Consider the following 22,999-nt stretch of genomic DNA (forward strand, 5'->3'; position numbering starts at 1 on the left):
TTGGACTGAAAGATTTATGGAGCTCCATTTATATATGTCTTGTATTTACTGCACTGTCCATTGCGGGTTATGCACCAGAACAAGCTACATAAGATTCTAGTACTGAAGCAAATGTAGTATGTGTAGATCTAACAGGAGTAACACCAAACAAAAAGTCTGCAATGAGACAGCATCTTTCTGATTGCAAGTTATAAATATAAATTTATGCAAGTAACTTTCAACTTTTCCACTGCAGTACAAATTTGCATTAGCACCATCCACACATTCTAATGAAAGGTACCTAACATAAGTCATTTGAGGAACCCGAAGGATTTCTGGATGCCAGTGCAGATGATACGTGTTATATGGGTTAAAAATGCTTTGATTCAACTGTATTTTAGATGTGGTAAGAGGCTAAGCTACCAGCTCAGAAAACACACACAGCCATGGTATTTTTTAATGATGCCCACTCTCTTCAAGCAATCTAATCCAATAGATGGGAGAGGAACTCATTAACATTTACTGTGGCAACAGTGGCTGTGTCATGACATCACACACGGCCTTTCGGAAAGCACTTATGTGTTGCAAAGGAAAAGATAAGAAAACATTTAAAAAGGATAAAGCTGTAGAGAAGACGCAAACAGACTCAGATACAAGCCTATTCTTAACAAAAGACGTTTGTAAGAAAACTACCTATGACCTCTGGAGGTTTTTTCTTGCCTTTACTAAATTACTGGGTACAGAAGTATTGGAAGCAGCTCTTAAGTGTTAGGCTTTGGAAGTACAGTGGTACCTCAGGTTACATACGCTTCAGGTTACAGACTCTGCTAACCCAGAAATATTACCTCGGGTTAAGAACTTTGCTTCAGGATGAGAACAGAAATCGTGCTCCAGCGGCGGCAGCAGCAGCAGCAGCAGCAGGAGGAGGCCCCATTAGCTTAAAGTGGTGCTTCAGGTTAACAACAGTTTCATTCAGGTTAGGAGTGGACCTCAAGAACGAATTTAGTACTTAACCCGAGGTACCACTGTAACTGAAATGTTGCTTGACTCTCAGAGCTTTGTATAGTAACACTTTTTATGGAAAGTATTGTAGTGTCCTAGCAATAAAGCCCTTACAACTGTCCACTCTGGTATCATCAGATGAAGAGCAGTGTAGATTATTTTTTTGAAAACATAAAATTTTCTGAAACACTATCCACAATTAGCCAGAAGCTTTGAAATTGCTTTCATTTTGAAAGAAAAGTCAAATCTCATACTTTTGTTTTGTTCCATATGTTACAGCTGCTGGGGGTGGGGTGGTGGAATGTTTTCTATGCTTCAGAGTGCTGCCCAAAACTGATTGTGAGTTATCTTCACAGCAAGCAAGATACACAAAATGAATTTCGGAAAGGACAGAGACGGGTGACGAATAGAAAGTGCAAATCTTGCTTAAGACCAGTTAATTCTTGGGCTAATACAGGCTCATAATAAGCGGATCAAGTCTTAGGACACTGTGCTAGACTTGAAAGGAAATTAAAATTACATTATTCTAAAAAAAAAATCCCACAAAGAATTTTTTACCAATAACCAAACTAGTGTTTGAAAACCTATCCTGCAATTCTCTTTTTGAAAATTAAAACCTGTCCAGCTCCTTCAGTATCTCCTGATACAACCCAGAATGTTACACATATAAAGCTGTCTTAAACCAAGTAATACCACTGGCACATCTAGCTCAATTCTCTTTCCTGCTACCTGGGGTCTTTCAACTGGATAAGGCAGGGTGAAGCTGGGATCTTCTACACACACTTTACTAATGAGCCCCTCTCCCTATCATCATCATCAGCATCAGCATCATCGTTATTCCTGCTTGTTTCTACCATTAAAATATGGCCACACAATACAACTGCAGAGTCAAATCAGAAGTAAATACACAAGGTAGTAATAATGCTGTATGTTGCACGCAATTATTCTGTTGGCAACAACATCACACTGCTCACTTTCATTTAGATTAGGACTCTCTTAAACATTCCTAAGATGTTCTTAGGAGTTCTGGAGCTTAGCCAGTTTTCTGGATTTCTTTCTTTAAATACTTGACTCTCTCCTCAGTTTGCAGTGCTTTATATTTCTGTTGGATTCAATGTTATTCTTTAATAATTACACAATTGTTCAAGTGCAGCACAACAAATTCAGTTCGAGAGGAAGGCATTGTTCTTGCCACAGTCCCTGTCATGACACTACTTTGCATCCTGAAAGCCCACAGCACGACATCTTCTGCATAAAGAACTGCATCAATTCTCATCATATTACATCTAGAATTGAAACCTGGGTATCTCACCCCTCTGTCATCTCTTTTTCATATATTCCCTGTTCAGTACAAGTTCAAACACAATACTTACCTAAGGTGTGAGTCATATTAGAGTGCATTGTTAACTAAACAAAACCAACTCAACTGCAGCTGAGTGCCTCCTCCAAGGAGGCGTCAGCACCCAAAACCTTAATGCATATAGCCTTGTATACATTGAATAGTCAATGAATTCCTCAATTGCTTCAGACAGACACACCATGGAGAAGTTATTTCAACCCACTGCCTAAGAGTAGCTGGTAAACGCTATGTGGTATGAAAGTTAAATTGACAATTATGATGATTCTAAAGTCACCTTTACTGTATAAGCTTCAGGAACCAAAATTAATTTAGTATTTGACAATGACAAAACAAAAACTGCCAAAGCATATACTAATGGAAGAAAGGAAATAAAAAAGGAGCAGAGGGCTACTGCTGCCACTCGATTCAGCAAATAAGGTGAAATTTGCACAATCTCAAGCTGCCTGTTAATATTAGTTTTATGAGATATTCAGGTCTTAAAAGCCAATTCCCACTACAGGAAAGCTACAAAAGCATATTCAGAACAAGATGAGCTAAATATGCTGCACTGCATCAACCAATTCCATTGCTTCTAGCATTATATGCAGCACTCCAGTCCTTTCACAATCCCCATCACGAGAAATTAATGATGTTGAGAGTTCAAAGGGTGTTTTGCCAAGGTGCCCAGTGAATGCTGGGATCAAACTTTGGGATCTGCTGGTGCATAAAAATTGCACCAGCCTACTTTTCACATTATGCCTTTCCAACATAAAGTTTACCTGAAGTCCCCAAAATACAAATATGATATAGTACAGCAGAATTTGCTCAAGCATCACTCCTGCAACGGGCGGTGGGGGTGAGGAAGCAGATTACTATCATGGTTGAGAAACTTCAGATTGTACCAATGACATCTGAAGTAAATGAACCTGCAAAGCCTCTCCACCAGAAAACCAAAGCACAGGATGAACATTTCTTAAAAGGAATGGCTGGAACTCAGGGTGGGCCAGTTGGGTGGTGGTACAGATAGGTTCTTTTATACTCTGATATTAACTGCATTGCTTCAGAATGTAGCAAGCCAGCTCAGCTCTTATTCATTCTGGTGTATGTGGATTTCTACACCATAGTCCTGCCCTGATGGCAACGCTGCAAGTGAGCCGTAATCCCAAGCTCACACAGGCAAAGGAACACTGCTCAGAGTAGCAACAGGCACATAGCCCTCAATCAAGAGGTGACCTACACTACTGTAGCCCAGTTTGCATTTTACTGCAAACTGACATAATATGTACTTACCAAAATGCAGACATCCTCTGAAATTCAGGATTCTCCACATTTTGCAATGCAGTTGTAATGCAGCCATCTAACCAAAGATGTGTTCAAAAATGCAAGGAGTACATAAAAATGTATGGATTAGGGAAAAACAACATACATAAATATATAATATAGGAGAAAATTGCTTGCAAAAATGTGTATAAGCAAAAGTGCAAACAAAAATATGAATATTTGGGGGAAGTGTACTCAAATATTGGTGGTATATATAAAATAAACAGATGCAAAAATGCTTGAACTGAATTTAAGGTTGGGGAAATGAGAAACAGAGGAACTAAATCTATAGAGTTACAAGGAAAGTTAAATGATAGGATTTCTTTTTTTACCTCTGTTTTCACCATTACCCTTTCCCAACACCTTTCTAATAGTGTTTTCTCACCTGACAGACATCGTTTGCAAAAGTAGAGTAGTGATCTAAAAGGCAGGATTAGGAGTCCACTGATGGCCTCTTGCCTAGGAGCCGCCAAAACTCACAACTATTCAATTATTCCTTGTTAAGAAAACAAGGAGACCATTTCAGAAGTTACACAGCTACCAAATTTTACAAAACCTACTCTGAATTCAGCTAATCTAGGTTATAGTTTATCTTCAGGGACTTGTTTGTAAAACTTTTCTTCTGACATATCTAACCTGACAAGATTGAAATAACTTGTATTTGAAAGAACACCCCCATTTGCTTTCTCCCCTTCATCTGCATTGCAGGATTGTTTATAATGAAGTCATTTCTTTTCTCCCCAAAAAATCAAATCAAATTGATTTTATTGAAGAAATGATTTTTTTTTAGAGCCCCTACAGATAAACTATGACCCAGAAAGCTGCTTTTCAACTGAGTTGGAAAAGAGTCACTTTAAAAGATGTTGCTGCATGCCACTCACCCCCACCCCACCAAAAAAAAACAAAAAACACATTTCACAGGCAAGGCTTACCTGCTTCTGGCTTTTAAAAAACAAAAAACACAAATACAGTCCATGTTGTAAAAACGGTTTCCCAGAGATATCATACCCTCATGGGGGGTGTCTTTTCCACAGAAAACTAACTCACCTTAGCTCACAAAACATTTATTAACATCAAGATCATGCACAAGTAATGCACATAAAATGTTAAATTACAAAGGACACCCTGATAACTCACTGTACTGCCACAACGTTTTCTAAATATGTGCTGTACATGTTTCCCTCCTCAAGGGCATTGCCTAGGCCCTCAACAATCAGAGGGTGATATCAGCAGAGGGCTCATGACTAGTTATTTAACCACTATCAGATAATGAGTTAGGGAAATATTACACTTGTCAGAGATATGTCAGGACATTCCAATCTCTCTTTGACTTTTCTAAGCTTCTTGTCCTTGATTATAGTACAACCAACTGGTAGAGATCTCTCTTCTTTTCATATAGCTTTCTTTTTATGTTGCCAACATGCTCAAAAACCAAGTCTACTTAAGTATATTTCAAGCTACTGTATAAGATAGGGGTGTGCTGCTAAATATTAGAAGATAGGTCACCCTCTGTATTTCTATGCTAATGATAGCCATTTTTGGTATCTAACATCCATTTCTGTTGAACAGATTTTTGGTTATTACTTGAAATTAACCATAAGCTGTTAAACCCTCATTACTATTAGTTCCCCCATTGTTTCATTTCTTTTGTGATGCTCTCCCATTTGTTCTCCATCTTTAGGCAACACTTCTTTGACCACACTTGACCATATCATTTTGGCCCAGGTCTCTCCCCTCCTTTGTTTTTCACAGTTGTCTTGTGAAAAGCCATCTGCTCCTGGCAGAGTTTGCCCTATGATTCTCAGACCTCAAGAGCTTTAGTACTTTTCAGGCTTTGATGCCAACGGAACAGGGTTCTCTCTCAAATCCTTCAATACCTCTGGGGACACTTGCCAAGTACAAATACATCTCAGCATCTTGGTGAAATGTTCTAAAATGGTGATATCCTATTTAAAGATCTTTTGTACTCCGTGAATAGTAGCCACCACAACCTGCAACTTGATAAACCGCTATGGTCATTTACCAACAATTATTTTGTTTAATTTTAAGGTAACATCATAAGCAGATAAAATAAGTCTCACCCACAATAAGCATCACAAAGTACACTAAGATAAACATTGTCTAATGCATGTATTTTACCAGGTCCTAAATTTAAATGATGGCATGAAATGTTCCCATTTCAGTGTAATCACATTTAATATTGTGCTGCTTAACAAGAGTGTCCAGTGCAATAAAAATATGAGTTACACCCAAAATGGCTAATTGTCAGGAACAATGGGAGTTGTGACTTCTTTCACATGACAAGACCACACATTACCTACTCACTCCCCCTGTGCTTGCTTTACTAATAAACCATTAATTGGGTTGCCACCATCCCAGGTCCTTATGGTACGTGCAGAAAACCCAGAGGAAGGGAGCAACATTTCCCCTGCCTTCCTGATGGGCATCTTCAATAACTTGTGGTTTCTGCCTTCTATGTAGAAGGAAGAGGCAGAGACTATATTCCTTCTTCCCCCATGAACTACAGACAACTCAGAGGAAAGGAGGGGTGTCTTTCTGCCTTTGTGTTGTGCTTTTGCAGAACAAACGAACAGCTCAGATGCTTTAAAATTATAGCATAAAAAGACAGAAAACAAATGATTTTTTTAAAAGCAAGAAAGATACCTGGCACTTTATTTCTACCTTGATGCAACTTCAAAGGAGTAAGACTTCTCTCATTCCCCATCAAAAGGAAGGAACAGAATTTACAAGAAACTCACTTGCATAGGTGTCATACCTCTAGACAGATCCTAATCGGGCAATAAACACAGTAGAGCGGTACCTCGAGTTACAGATGCTTCAGGTTCAGACTCCGCTAACCCAGAAATAGTACCTCGGGTTAAGAACTTTGCTTCAGGATGAGAACAGAATTCGTGTGGCGGCGGCTCAATGGCAGCAGGAGGCCCCATTAGCTAAAGTGGTACCTCAGGTTAAGAACAGTTTCAGGTTAAGAACAGACCTCCAGAATGAATTAAGTTCTTAACCCGAGGTACCACTGTACCAGAACTTGTTTTTCCTGCCAGGGCTCAGCCCAAGAAAATTAAGAGGGCATCCTTTCTTCCTCATCAAATAACTATAACAGGTTTGCAGTAAAAGAGCTCTGCGATAAACCACACAAAAACACTATTTTAAGCAGCATTGTTTTTCAAATGGAGCTAGTATTCAGCTAGTATTCACACAAACCTATGCAGACTTTAGTACTTACTAGCAAATAGAAATGCAGAACTGACTGATGAGTTATTGCCGATTAGATGTGAAAAAGAGTAAAACCAGTAAATATTGCAACCTCCAAACCCAGTTATTTTCTTATTTTAAATGCCCTCATTTTAAAAGATTTCTGTTGGACGTGAAGTGATACACCTGACTCTAGGCCAAAACTTAGTGAGTGAATTGCTTTGGTACATAGACTAGAATTAACTACATATAAACCTTTCCCTATTAAAATACCAGATTGTGTATTTCCAAATTCATAAAAAATATTTGTCTTAACGTAAATTATTTTTGTTAACAAGAGCACTCCATAACACTATCCTATTTCATGCCCGCCCCCCAAGTTGGAGAAAATATGTACATACGATAGGTCATGTGCTGGGGCTTTACACCCATCTCACTGACAGGGGTGCACCACAAATGCAGATGGCCTAAAATCTGTTGGAGAAGGTTGCAAATTTAGGGTTCCACATTGCAGACAGTGGCTTTAGTATTTTCCACGCTTTTGTAGAACGCAGCTTGCAAGAATAAGGGGAAGGGGATAACAAAGTTATTGGGTTGCAGCTACTTCATTTGTGTCCAAAGGTGCACGGAATTGTGTGCAGCACCTGGTGTGCAGCATTCAGGGCTTCCTGAATAGGGTTGCCAGATGGCTATTCCCTCATCTGCTTCAGGGATCTGTGATGTTTCTGACCACAAGCAGGCTACCAGGTTCCCAGAGTGATACAGCAGACAAGACAGGTTCAGGTGAGCAACATCCTATCTTCTGTGTTCCTACCTAAATTTGGATCCCTTCCAATCAGGGTTCAGGCCTCATCATGGGACTGAAACTGCCTTGGTCGCACTGGTTGATGATCTCCGGCGAGCTAGGGACAAAGGTGAGAGTTGTTTCCTAGTTCTGCTGGATCTCTCAGCGGCCTTTGATACAATCGACCATAACATCCTTCTGGACCGTCTAGAGGGGTTGGGAGCTGGGGGCACTGTTATACAGTGGTTTCGCTCCTTCCTCCTGGGCCGTGTTCAGAAAGTGGTGGGGGGGATGAGTGTTCAGACCCTTGGGCCCTCACTTGTGGGGTGCCTCAGGGTTCCGTCCTCTCCCCCATGCTTTTTAACATCTATATGAAGCCGCTGGGAGAGATCATCAGGGGGTTTGGACTGGGTGTCCATCAATATGCAGATGATACCCAGCTCTACCTCTCTTTCAAATCAGAACCAGTGAAGGCGGTGAAGGTCCTGTGTGAGTGCCTGGAGGCGGTTGGAGGATGGATGGCGGCTAATGGATTGAAGTTGAATCCTGACAAGACAGAAGTACTGTTTTTGGGGGACAGGGGGCGGGCTGGTGTGGAGGACTCCCTGGTCCTGAATAGGGTAACTGTGCCCCTGAAGGACCAGGTGCGTAGCCTGGGAGTCATTTTGGACTCACAGCTGTCCATGGAGGCACAGGTCAATTCTGTATCCAGGGCAGCTGTCTACCAACTCCACCTGGTACGCAGGCTGAGACCCTACCTGCCCGCGGACTGTCTGGCCAGAGTGGTGCATGCTCTAGTTATCTCCCGCTTGGACTACTGCAATGCGCTCTACGTGGGGCTACCTTTGAAGGTGACTCGGAAACTACAGCTAATCCAGAATGCGGCAGCTAGACTGGTGACTGGGGGCGGCTGCCGAGACCACATAACACCGGTCTTGAAAGACCTACATTGGTTCCCAGTGCGTTTCCGAGCACAATTCAAAGTGCTGGTGTTGACCTTTAAAGCCCTAAACGGCTTCGGCCCAGTATACCTGAAGGAGCGTCTCCACCCCCATCGTTCTGCCCGGACACTGAGGTCCAGCGCCGAGGGCCTTCTGGCGGTTACCTCACTGCGAGAAGCAAAGCTACAGGGAACCAGGCAGAGGGCCTTTTCGGTGGTGGCGCCCGCCCTGTGGAATGCCCTCCCATCGGATGTCAAGGTGATGGACAACTACCTGACATTCAGAAGACATCTTAAGGCGGCCCTATTCAGGGAAGCTTTTAATGTATGATATTTTAGTGTTTTTTGGTTTCTGTGGAAGCCGCCCAGAGTGGCTGGGGAAACCCAGCCAGATGGGCGGGGTACAAATAATAAATTATTATTATGATTATTATAAATTTGGAGTTCCTAGGCTCCTCAACTGTTGCTGATGCTACTGCTAATTGTTGCTCCTGCCATGCCTGCAGCTACAGTGGTACCTTGGGTTAAGTACTTAATTCGTTCTGGAGGTTTGTACTTAACCTGAAACTGTTCTAAACCTGAAGCACCACTTTAGCTAATGGGGCCTCCCGCTGCCGCCGCACCGCCGGAGCACAATTTCTGTTCTCATCCTGAAGCAAAGTTCTTAACCCGAGGTACTATTTCTGGGTTAGCGGAGTCTGTAACCCGAAGTGTATGTAACCTGAAGCGTATGTAACCCGAGGTACCACTGTATTTCCTTTTCCTCCTACCGTCCATCCTTGGAAGAGGAAAGGCAGGGTTTTTTTAAACAGAGTAGCAGAAATACCAGCCCTTTCGCTACAGTTTTCCTTGTGTACCTTGACGGCTACAAAACATGCAACCATGATAAAAATGTCTAGATATTAGCATCAGCAGTGGCTAGAGTATGGCATTCCGGCAGTTCCCCTGCCCTCTCCACATGCAGCAGAAAAACATTGTGGTTGAGAAGTTGACTAGAGCCAGGACTGCTACCAACCATTTGATTCCATTCCAGGCAGAATTTCATTAAATTAAATTTCACTGTAAATAAGTTAAAAACACACTGAAATAATAAAAATGCAGCTTTAATTAATAACTTATTTTAGTGAACTTTTAATAAATAAAAATAAGCACTGCTTAGTCAAAGGAAGAGATGCTCCACAAAAGATGCAGGAAGCCCAGGGCTTATGGCTATGATAAGACAAAAAGAAAAACAGACAAGTTTATTCCTCTGTAAAAGACTAAGAAACGCTCCATGAGCACCGAGACTGCAATCTAAGATTCACTGAGGTTAAAAACCCATTATCCTTTTCAAATGGCAATGTGAACATGCATGAAATAGAAAACTCCGCCCCACTAAGAAACAAAGTGGATTCTCCCCTTTGAGTTCCCCCAAACACAAGCCACAGGGAGCAGTTCAAATGAAAGTATTATGAAGACCCATTAGGCAAGTTTGATCTACTGTAAAACACTTTCTCACAGAACACTGAGACAAAACAACCTTTAACACCCTTTTTCACTTCAAACATAGCATTATCTGTGTGCATGGCTTGGCTTTTAATAGGATGAAATTGTATACTAAATTGCATAGTTCACTGTAATGGCAAAGAATATTTAAAATGTTTGGAACTCGGTTGCCTAACTATTGAATTATTGAGAATACACAGTTCAAGAATTACACTTTGCTAATCTACTTGACTGTCTCGCTCCCGGGAACTTGGCTACACATTGTCAGGGGGAGTTCAGCTTTGTGCAGGATTGTTCTGACAGCAGAATAACATGCAATGGCAGCTGGAGAAATATTGTGCAATTCCAGAAGCCCTGAAAAATCAGCATCATAAATATTCACATAGAGGCTGATTTGTTTTCTTACCAGTAACACATTGTTATTCACAAATATTAATTGGTTTTTAAATACCACCTGTTACCGGGTTCTCCCACCCCCAACATATTAAAATGCCACGAGAATCAGTCTCTTCCTAGGCTTATAACTACCATGCTGCCTGGAAATTTAATGATGTGCCCAGGCGCACAGCTTCCACTACTCAGATCACAAGAGGCAGGGAATAATTACTGCTTTGTGCCATTCATCACTGAAGGATTCATGCACCCCAAAGGGCAACTGGCTCTTTCCTCAGAAGACAAGGCTATCACTGATGTCAAGGGAAAAGAGGTTTGAAGCTAAGAACCAGAAACTCCTAGAGCAGTGAAGAACCTACTAACAGCTGTTGCCTGCCTTGATTTTAGGACTGCCCATGAAGCAGCCAGAAGAGCCACATGTTTCAAATACATGTCACAAGTATACAGCAAAACTGTTATAACTCATCTTTTTTTATTCCCTGCCCCCAATCCTATTGAGTGATTATTTGCAAAACAAGAGAATGGCAGAGCTAGTAATTTGCTCAAAACACATTGGTTTCCTCCCTGTTGTAACAGTGGCATGCCTAATCTCCTCTTCCCTGGCAAAGGAGAAGTTTCACCCAATAAAATTAAACAGCTTGTTATAAATATGGCACAAGGGACCAACGATCTGGCTTCAGATTGGCTCTGTGGGTATTATGGGCCTACAGAAGTATATTGAACTCTACTTTTATTAACACCATTGACAAATATTTATAGCAGACACAATTTGGCATAGCAGTGGTTAATTCAATTTTTCTAAAACACAGACTGAGTTTGCTCCAAAATGCATCAAATGAGACAACTACATTGTACTTGAAGTCTTAAATGCATACTCAGGACAATAAACAATCCTCTGATAAACTTTTATGGAAGTGGTCAAGAAATTCTAAAACAGTCCAGTGCCTACTTATGTGTAGAGTGTGACAAATGGTGTTAAAACAATTCTTAGGACCAATTTGCAGTAAATGCCAAAAATAATTTTTCACATGAGCAGGACTACATGAAACAAATTGTAAACAAATTATGATGAGTACTTAACATTTGGCAGGGGAGATCATGAAGGAGGTTTTCCCATTGTGAGGCTCATCCATTGCCCTCAGAGTATGCTGACCCCAGCAGTTTCCTCAAATGCAGGGAATTCAGCTATAAAATTTGTGGTAGCATAATTTGTAGAATTCAAATGTGATGACAGCTGTGCAGTAACCACACAAAAAATCACATGGGCAGGGCTCCATGAAGCTGGTAAAATACTTGGAAACAAATAATCATGAGTATGGAAGAGCTGTATTTCTCCCTAGGCAGAAGGACTATAATTCAAGAATGCATTAGCAACCTGGTTACAAGTTCAGCCTATGTCTTGCACTCATCATCTCTAATTATGTTAGTTTACTGCTAAAATTAAACACATTATAATGCTTCATTTATATCTGAATGTATGCTCTATTTTCCCCAGCTATTCTTTTGTAGTTTAAGAGCATTCTTGGATTTTACTTTCAGGATGTAGATGTCTGGCCTATACCCATATGAGTCACAGCACACTTTCTACAGTGCTTATGTACATAGTATTAATTTTTAAAAGTGCAAGGATTTTCCAACATCACTATTAAATGAATAGATAACGAAGTTGGAAATCCTTTGCAGTAGTTAAAAAGTCAAGCAGAAAAATTGGAAGTAAATGTACGGTGTAAGGGTGTCAGCAACCCTCAATAAGATGCTAGTGTGAAAGCTTGTTGTGTTTTCCAGGTCTGAGTCTTCATATGAAAGTGTTTGGTTCTTCTGGATCAACCCTTAGCTATGACCACATAATGCTTATGTTGAAGTTTGCACCTACTGTCAAACCCAGAAATATTAGAATAAGGTGAAAGATGGTTTAATGAACAGAAGTTGGTCTTCTAATTCTTCTAACCTATGAAACAGCACTGAATTCCAGATCACACACCTGGTCATAACAAATTGGGACAGTTCAGTAAATGGCCTGCCTATCTATTTGTTGAATCAATCTAAGTTAAAGATTTGATGAGTGATAAAGCACTTGTTTAGAAAAGTGTTTCCACTGGAACATTGCCATGACTGCCAACATAACCCTCTCTTTCAACTCTCATTAAAAAATAATAATAAAGTACTGAATTGAAATAGCATCCATCAATGGGAACCTTTTCTTCCCAGCAATCCAAGAGTCAAAGAAAACAGTTAGGCAGCAAAACATAAAGCATGGCAAACCCAAAATGAATTTCTATTATGGTAGTGAAGAAAGCAAATATAATGAAATAATGAAAGCCTTACATCCCATGGCTTTCATTTGACCCAAGAGCTGCAACAAAAATGCCACCCCTCTGTGCATACCACCTAGCTTGACTAGGTGGGTTAAAATTTAAATGGGAAGAAAAGATTTTAATCAATTTTATGGACTCTCTCAGACAGGGCTGGTGCAATACATTTTTCCGCTTGAGGCAAAACAGAAAATGCTGCCTCCCCTACCGCTGCCTGAGGCAGCTGGAGGTGGCCTTGGGGCAGCATCGGCTCATGGAAGACAACAGGAAACAAAAATTAGAGCTGGAGTGGAGCAACTGGCAGCAGCAGCCCTGCTCTTCCCAGGTGGCAGCCATGGGGTACAAGCACAGGAGGCAGTGAGTGGTTCAGTCCTTGGGGCCTTCAGAGCCTGTTCCGGGCTCCAGTTCTAAGGTGGCAGAGACAGGACCTTCCCCCTCAGGAAGTGACTGAGTTGACAAAGGTGGCTCCTAGCCATAGCCAAAGGAGGAGCAGCAAAAGCAGCAAAGTCACATGAGGATGCCCCTCACCTTCTGTTCCAGTTCTGCCGCCTCTCCCCGCTGTCCCCAGCCTGCCGTCTGAGGCAACTGCCTCAGTGAGGCTAATGGGAGGGGTGTACTTGCTCCCAGAAGCAACAAGATACTGTGATGTGTTTATATACAGACATTTGGTTGTATTTTATACCAACCACCTACTACAGTGCAGTCTTCTCATGGCATACACCTGAACAAAAATAGGTCAGACGTATGAAAGAAAAGGCGTGGAGTGGTGATGACCTTGAGAGAGAAACAGTGTAGGATGTCTCTGACCCTACACACTACCAGCATGTGACCCAAGGAAGATCACTGCCATGGCAATGTTGACTCAAATGGAGGGGAGAAGTCAGATGGAAAAAGTATCCCCAGCCCTGTGCTAAGGAGATCTTTATTAGCAAGAGAGGAAGGCAACAAAGAGTTGTATCTGCTATCAGAAAAACAGCACTCTTGGCAATGCATTCTCTCACAGAAACAGATGAATCTTCCCATGCATCTAAATATCCAGAGGCCAAATTTAAGGCAAACTCAAAACACACATTGATTCCTAATCATTTTGATTCAACAGCAAAAAGTACTAATGCATATACCACAACTTGGTAACCAATTAAACTTATCTATACAGAGCACACACACACACCCTGCCCATTTTTTTCCACCGCAGCTTTTGAAATGACAACCACTACAAAGGCTGGGCAAAAACCTGAAGGGTAATGGTAGAACACATAGCTAGCATGCAAAAGGCAAAGCAACATCTCTGGATAGGGCTATGAAAGATTCCAGCCAGAATAATTGGACTGAGCTAGATGGAACCATGCTCTGCGCTGGTATAAGGCAGTTTTGTATGGTCCTCATCAAAATTCAAAAGTAGAATGCTTACTTGATATATATATATCACATCAAAAAGTTAAGCACTGCTTTAGCTTTCTAACCCAAAATGAGTTTGTTTTACAGAGACTTGATGTATTCATTCGGTGATTAGGGCAACTGATTTACTTACAGGTTCCTGAACTTTTTTAAACCAAGTATATTGAGCACTCAAGCAGAGATATTCAAAATATGTAACTGAACACAGTAAGAGAATTGTACTTGGAAAATAAAGGAAATCATACTTGCAAATGTCTTAGGAATTATCGTGCATTTTTATTTGTCATGATGAGTGGATTTCCTCATACAACTGTGCTTTATAGTGACCTTGGGCATTGGAGGCTGTTTATTTACTCTCTTTCCTATTTTCCAACAGCTAATAATTAAATTGTACTTCAGGGTATGCAGCAGAATTACCAAACCTTCCTGCAGAATTGCTCTACCCTTTATTGAAGCGTTTGGGGAAGGGCATAGACAATAAGGAAGGATAACCTCTTATCTTACTGATACTATTATTTCTTTTTATTATTAGAATTAAAGAATAGGAACTGTGCAAAGTTAATGCAGACAAATGTATTTTTCATCCTCCTAGTATTTTAATTAAACCCTTTTGTCGTGTCTGCTAAGCAAGTTCAAAGTGTTGCAATGCAGCTGCAAAGGGAACACAGAAGCCTTGTTATGCTCGAGGAAAGAAATGTTTTCAACTTTCCCCAAATCAACTGCTGTAATTACTATAGGAATAAATCAAATTTACAGCAGGCAAAAACAGGGCATAATCATTTTTGTGCAGCAGTAAATGAGTTTATTTTTGTTGCAATGCGTTAAAAGTTTAGTGTTCTCTACATGTCAGACAGAAATCTCTGTTAATATCCTTTGCATTTCTTTATTAATGAGATGAGAAATTTACTATTAAGTTATTCAAGTCATTGCAATCTCTCTTGTTAATGGATAAGCTTCAACAAGACCTAAAAGTATTTTTCAGAACTACTAATATAATATATAGGCACAGAACACTGCCATAAACATTGTAGATTATTCTTTTTTTCAAAAATATCAATAGCTGAAATTAAACAGCATGGTAATTTATTTAGATTTCTATTCTTTTAGGACATTGCTACACTGAAGACAAAGGCAACCCTAATTTTCATTATTTCTGTAGGTTTTTCCCCTGTTCAGTTTAACAGAACGTGTAGAAGCTTTTTACCATGCATCAGACTACAGATGTTTTTAAAAAGCACATTCAACCTCTGCCCTCCCTTCCTCTCCTTCCACTAAGCCTTTCCAGAAGATGAACAATTTCTGATTTCCAAGCAATTTATCATTTGCCTGCCTCTCTCCACAATAATGAAGTGTGAGATGGCAGGCTTAGGAAATTATTATATAGCCTGAATAGTTTGCATTCATACAACTGATTACGGTTTTGCAGAACCTAAACATAATATTGTCAAAATGTGATCACTTGTGTATACAATGGAAAAGCTCGCTGCAGAGTAGCAGGGAAAACTGGGGTGCTGGAAGCGTTCCTTTAGTGAAGCAGTATTGTTAAACATAAAAGCATTTGTATTTGGTTAGGAAGCCAATTTTTCATATAATTATATGCACACACCCACATGTGCCCAAAATAAACTATAGAGGCCTTGCCTGAAATGAAGGTCCTCCCTCCTCCCAGGAGCTAGCAGAGAGATGTCCATAACTCCACTCCATGGATCATGATTTGTGAATAGTATTTCAGAAATCAATAACAATGGAATTACTCTTAGGGCAGGGGTGATAAATATGCAGCCCTTTTGCTGGACTACAGCTTCCATTATCTCAGACTACTGGCCATGCTATCTGTTGCTGATGGGAGTTGGAACCCAAGAACATCTAGAGGGCCACAGAGTTGCCACCTCTGCTTAACAGATCCTGCTTGGACATCCTGACTATCTACCCATTACCAAACTTGCATCAGGGAAGGTAGCTTAAGATGATTCAAGCTGTAAGCTATACACTTCAAATAAATATCTTAACCAGGTACAAATAGAAGAAGATGCCTTCACCCCGGTATGGCTCCCCTTTATCTCACACACAGCCCAACAAGACAACGACAAGAATCCACCAACAGCATACAAATCAATATGGCTAATCTGATCCAAAATAACCCACCCACCCCACTCACACATGAAAACAAAGTTCAGCACAGCCAATCACAAACAAGCAACCACACCCTAGACCAACCCCAACCTCTCTCACCACCAAAGGAACACTAGCGAATAGTAAAGAAAACCTGCACAAGCGACGCTGACACAAAACCCCACACATACATTAAGCAGAACAGAAGCACTGCCACCCGACCCCACCCCCACTCACCATTCCCCCTCCCCCTCCTTCCCCCTTTTCTTCTTAATGTAACACTAATGTCTCAACAAATGAAAGTGATCTGTAGAAAATGTAACTTGAAAAAGAGACATTGCACATACTCTTGTAAACCAAGAAATCTTACAAATAAATAAATATCTTAACCAAAGCACATTATGATACCCAAAGTAACAAATATCAAGATACTGAGATGTGATGAATATAGACATTTGATTGTATCATACCAACCACCTCCTACAATGCAGTCATCTCATGGCATACACCTGAACAAAAATTTCAGGATTCAGCTGTTTCTCATATTTGCAGTTAGTCAGTTTGGGATGCTTATGCACACAGTTGCCAAGAGATGGCTAAAATGTATGTATGGTCACAAATCAAAAATGGCATAAATTTCATCACCATAAACACAACACATTTCAGTATAACTGATCTGCATTTTGAAACTTCAAGTGTTATATATGCACGTCTGAATTTGAGCACTTCCAGGTTGGTGCTAGAATCAAGTCCCATTAAGCAAGACTTGTTGAGTTCAAGAATACGTAATACCTGAAGTACTTGGTTTCTCCTTGACGCCAGTCCAGGGGACAGCATAGCAGAAAAATACTTCATGTAGACAGCAACCTTCTGCTAAGCAATTACTAACTAAAAGAAATGTTGACTCTGGAAACATTTCTGCAAGACCTCTGCCTTTACCAGGTAGCGATATAAATCTACTTTCCGCAAAGGAGCCTTCAGGAATAATGTGTCAAGAGAAGATGTAAAAAGCAATTCATCATTGCAAGTAGAAAAGGTAACCTGAAAGCAGCAGAGGATGAGGACAACGTTTTGTAGAATTATGTAGATTGGCCACCTAGCCCTTTGATCAGACACTATCACTACAGGTTGCATGTCACTACATCTGCTGATAATCTTTGTTGTGACTGAATCTCAGCAGTAATGTGCCATTCAGCTCAAAAAGACCCAGCATTTGGGAGATAGCTACTTCATTTATTCCAGGGGTGTTCCTGTGAGACTATGAAGTCAAACTCGGCAGGGTCTTGGGAAGAGGGACTAGAGCTAAGCTGTAAATCCACCAAGGGTAGCCCAAGTGTAAGTACCTTTCATTGGGAGCCTTCAGAGGGGTTTTCCTATACAAGTTTAAGAGCTGAGAGAGTTCCCCTGTTCTTTCTTCGGTGTTCATACCCACTAAAAGTTTGGGCAAGCATGTCTTATCCTCAACCCTGAATGCTACCTGCCATTCATGGTTCTGGCTTCAAATCCCATAGCTCCACACATTTAAATGAAAGAAAAAAAGGAAAATATCTAACTGGCAGAAATATAGGAGTCAAACATGTTTCCAGCTTTACTCTGAAATATGATTAGACTACAACTTTAGGGCAGATGTTCAGAAAATGTCTCATTAACCACCTTCCTAAGCAATGAACTACAGATCCCCAACACACTTTTCTACAGTGCCTGTTATTCTTCTGCATATTATTCTCTTAAAACTGTCCTCCCCTCTTTCCTGAACAGAAGGCTCCACAAAACAGTGGTGCTTAAAATGATGCCGTGCTGTATTAGCCTAAGCTCTTGCGCCATGAAAAGGTAGCCTATTCCTAAAGTGTTTAGGATGCAAGGCATTGACAGGCAATTCATACCTATCCAATTTTATCATAAAAAAATCCAAGGTAAGCAAACTATGATTCCTTAGGCAACTTATTCCATTTCCAGAATTACTATTATAGTTTTGAATTTTTTCCCAGTATTTAACCTAAATCTGTCCTCTTAGTTTAAGCCCAATGGGCCTTATGTCCTCTCAGTGGATAGAATGAATGATTATTCCACACAACAAACATGCCCAGTTTTTACCATCTTTCGTCATATGATTTACTTTATGAACTTTTTATAGCTCTCCTCTAATGAATTTTTAATGCCACACATTGCAGATTCATTTTCTGTTATGAAACACAGCTCTGTTATGAACCATACACCCCTCCAAAATAATCTCAGAAGTGTGACTTTCTAGACAGTTAGTTATCCACAAAATTTCAACCTGTAATTTAGGTATTTCTGATGCAAATCACTTTATTTGTTCTCATGGCTTTAATTCTGCTGCTATCTGTACAGCTCTCCAGTTTATTATTTTGATATCCCACCTGGCATCTTTCTAAGGTGTTTCATTTCTGCCTGATATAGAATCATTCATTAGCTGGATAAGTATATTGTTTAATCATTCACCCAAGTAACTGAACAAAAAACAGAAATTGGAACAGCACTGCGTCTAACATTGATTCCTGTTGAACACTGTTCAATATTTTATTTTATTCCCCCCCCCAATCTGATGAGCATGCATACTGAGGGGGTGTGGGGAATGCTTCTAGTCAGCTGCTCACAAAACTCACCATTTCTTCCAGTCAATAGTGCTTAAGCTTTTTATTTCTGAATGAAAACTTTAAAAAACCCCCACAGAGGTATATAATCACGTGTTACTTAACTGCAGCACCTCAGTGCGGGGATAGCCAACATAGTGCCCTTCAGATAATGGACTCCCAACTCCCATCATCTGTGACCGCTGGTCATGCTGGCTCTGGATGATGGGAATTGGAGTCCAACAACATTTGGAGGGCACAACATTCACTACCTCTTTGAGAATACAAAAACATCAACAGAAGGGATGGCAATATGCTACCAATTGACATCTCTAAAATTACATGTCTTCAAAACATTGGCTTTCAAACATACGAATAAAACATCTGCTGAATATTTACCACAAGTCTGCAGCAATTCTAGAATGCTATTTTAACATATTTCTAAAACAGACAGGATCACCATTCTCTCTTTAATCTGTAGTATAAGAATTTCTCTCCAACTTTTTAAGTTTAAGCTTTTCTATTGAAAACCTTTGTTCTGGAATGCCATGGTCAGTGTTCATACAAATTGAAACTACCAGAGCTACAATAGTAGAGAAAACCAGTTCTCCCACAAGCTATTTTTTACATGTTTCTACATGGTATACCTTTCTTCTTAACATAACTATGATGAGCCATTTCTAGCCAATGAAACCTAACCAATCTGAAACATCCAGTGAAATAATAGAACATATTCTGACTAACTCTAACAAAGATCATAACCAAGTATCGCGGGACATCAATCACTTAGAAGAATGTGCTCAGTAGCTCCCAGAACTATTTTCCCACTTTCTTGGAAACATAAGTTCTTGGAAACATTAAACTTTTATTTATTGTTTTATGAATCATTTCCTATGAAGCAGCCTGAAACAATTTCACAATAAAGAATAAGGAAAATAAAAATATCCACAATAAAGCATATATAAAACCATTTCATTCATATATATATATATACACACAATTAAAATAATTTCAAACCTAGTGCAGATACCAACTGGGACTTTTTCTATTCAGAAAGGTTATTGAAAGAGAAAGGTTTTCAATAGGTGCCAAAAAGTCAACAGAGGCAGTACTTGTCTGATATGTAAGACTTTTGCTGTTATCATAGAAACAAAAAGAAAGTATAAATGCCTTCAGTAGAAACATTAAATGCAATTGGAAAAAGGGTTTGTCTTGTATTTACAGCTCATGATTTGTGTGGACTGAGACAATCCACAAGTCTGGTTACGGACAGCATACAAAGTTCACATGCTTACTCTCACAGCAGCAAGTCTACTCAATTCCTGGAATACTTCAGGGGAATAATAATAATTTAAATATGCCAGAAGCTGTTTGGAACTTTTTTAAAAAAATGGAAGGGTGACATCCACAGGTGGCAGCCATTTGCGGCTGCACGTCAGGTGCTGTGCAACTGTCAACACACAGATCTTTTTTAACCCGAAAGAGGATGGAATGGGGTGGGCTTATGCGTGCTGGGTGCAAAATGTTTGCTGCCTATACATACTTTATATAACTAAATAAAGAGTTTTTTGGAAGAACCTAGTTCCCTTTTTTCTCCATCTGTCCCTTCAAAGGAAGCTATCTGTGGTGCTTCTTGGTCATTATTGTCTACTTACTGGCAGTGGCTCTCCAGGGTTTTAGCTATGACTCTTTTCCCAGTCCTACTTGGAGAAGCCGAAGATTCAACCTGGGTCCTTCTGCAGGCAAAGCATGTCCTCTACCCCCAAGCTGTGGCCCCTCACCTCCCTCTCCCCATAATCCAGTCTTCTCTCAACAGGTCATCAAGAGGACACATCTGGATCTGCCAAATCTCATTTGTTCTCAACTCTCCTCAACTGTCCTAATTTTTTCCTACTTCTAGTCAACAGCCTTTAAAGAGTGTGCCAGGACAACAAGAACGGGGGGGTGGGGAGAATCCAAGGCTGAAGGCAGGTCTGTCCTGTTTAATTAAGGATTTTTGTGCTGGATATTGAACAGATCTCAGTTGGCTCAGCAAAAATGTAAGTAACAAAATAAGTTTTTTGTGCAAAATCATTTATAGGTGAGTTACAGTGAAGGGAAAGACCTGTCATGGGACAGGTCTTCATTGATACACAAAATCCTGACTGCAATACTGCGAAGTAGTCCCCTCTGCATATATTTCAGTACAATGTTGTTAGTTTAAAAATGAAGATGTTCTATATATCCTCCACTTTCAAGCAGAGCCACACAGTGTTTCCATTTAGGGTTCAGCCTATGCTATCCTCTTATCTTTAGAAGATTAGTTCTTTTGCTAAAACAGTTGCAAACATCGGTTATGTATAGGATGTATATAAAATGGCCAAAGAGCCAAATGAGAGGAAGGATTGCTAAATGCTCCTGTTTCACACTGCCACCTGACCACACCCACTTGAACAATAGCTCATGAAAAGACTACATCTTTTGTAAGCTATAATTGGTGACCATGCCTAACAGAACAACCACCACAGCAAGCCAGGTTGGAAGGAAGGCAGCTCCACCCCTTCCTGTTATAGAAAAGCGAGTCATCAGCATCATTCATCAGGATGCTACTACCTTCTATAAAACCTGTGGCCATTCTGCTTTATTACTTTGTACTTTTAAATACCATCTCTAAAATTAATCTAACATGTACAGTATTGACATGACATTTTGGAATGAACTGTATATCTAGCTGACTGATTTTTGCTTACAATTTCAAAAAACAATCAAGTTAATATAATTCATATGTGAATTCCCAATTATAAAAGCTAAAAAAAATTGTCGAATGTAAACTAAAATTTGTATAGTTGCTTTCAAATATACTACAGGCAGCCCCCTATCTGCATGGGGGTTTGGTTCCAGGTCATGCACAACGGTGGAGCATGCATAGACCCAATGCACCCCCTTTTCCAACCTCTTCTGGGTCGCAACAATGCTTGTGTGAACAACCGTGCATCAATTGGACGTGCGTAAATCTGTGGTTGCCTGTATCAAGTATCAAGATTGAAAGAAAAGTAGATTTAATTACAGCTACAAAAACATGTTTATGGGCTTATCCTATGAGCCACTGCACTGATGCTTTCCCATTCCTTCCCACGTCCTCTATCCCTTCATAGAGCATACTTGTGCTACTGAAAGCTCACTGTATCATTCTCTCAGGATAGGAACTGAAACCTCTCATATAGCCTCACAGAGTGTCCAGATAAAATAGTGCCTTTAAACTACAGTGGTGCAAGTTCAACTGCAATTATTATGCCAGTCCACAAGATCAGAATGTAAGCTTGTAGGCATTTCTTGTCTCTCAGGTTGCCTACAAACCTACCAGCTGGCTCAAAGCAAGGATTTAATGGTTTGCATGCACATATAGCCCAGTACAAACTTCCTTGTTTCTCCAAAAGGACATTTTCCTACCAGTAACACCTATAATGTGTGGCAGTGTTCACCAGTGCTGCTTTCTCCCGGAGAACATCCTTTTCCTTCCTGTTATCATTTTATTCAATCTTTCATCTTTTCAAGGATAGGAGCCGAATCCCAAGCAAACGTGTTTCACAGCAACATGTTTAAAGCTTGTGGGCATCTGGACAGCCACAGAAGCCTGCACTAGACAGGTCTTTGGTCTGATCCAGCAGGGCTTTTCTTATGTTCTTAACAGAAAGCATCTACGTGACCAAGAACTGTAAGCACAACAATTTGTCCATCCCCCTCATTTCCTCAGATAGGTGGCCCCATCACCTTTCTCCCTCCTCCTGCCGACTTGCATGAAATGTCACAGTGCCAGTTAGAACAGAGGTTAGGATGCTGGGTGCTTTTTCCCAAAGAAAAGAAGAGAGACAGGGAGAGTAAGCTAAAGAGAAAAAGGTAACAAAGTGCTTCAATTGCACCAAGAACTATTTCAATAAACTGCATTCCATTATCACTGATGCATTGAAAAATAGTCTCCATATTTCTTCAAAGGTTTTAAGCTTGTCTTCTTGAACACTATGTACCACTATCAAACTTAATTATGCTAGCCAGATGCAGATCACTAGTTCTTATTATTCACCTATTCCTCCAAGACTCCAGTCACCCTATCAATTAGATTACTACTAGGAATCTAGGGACGCGGGTGGC

At 40.3% G+C, this 22,999-nt stretch overlaps 2 protein-coding genes across 13 annotated transcripts in view; one reads left to right on the forward strand and one right to left on the reverse strand.

Moving 5' to 3' along the window:
• The window catches only part of PTPRF (protein tyrosine phosphatase receptor type F), a 482,994-nt gene that overhangs the window by 340,135 nt on the left and 119,860 nt on the right, over positions 1–22,999 (reverse strand). The window lies entirely within an intron of this gene.
• MED8 (mediator complex subunit 8) overlaps positions 7,701–22,999 on the forward strand; it is a gene marked incomplete at its 5' end in the record, with an annotated part of 411,542 nt that continues 396,243 nt past the window's right edge. Inside the window, one exon of the mRNA XM_082228928.1 lies at positions 7,701–7,767. Within this exon, the coding sequence (XP_082085054.1) occupies positions 7,708–7,767 (60 nt within the window). The remainder of the gene's footprint in view (positions 7,768–22,999) is intronic.

This window comes from Podarcis vaucheri (assembly GCF_965113315.1).
Source record: "Podarcis vaucheri genome assembly, chromosome: 6".
Taxonomy (NCBI): domain Eukaryota; kingdom Metazoa; phylum Chordata; class Lepidosauria; order Squamata; family Lacertidae; genus Podarcis; species Podarcis vaucheri.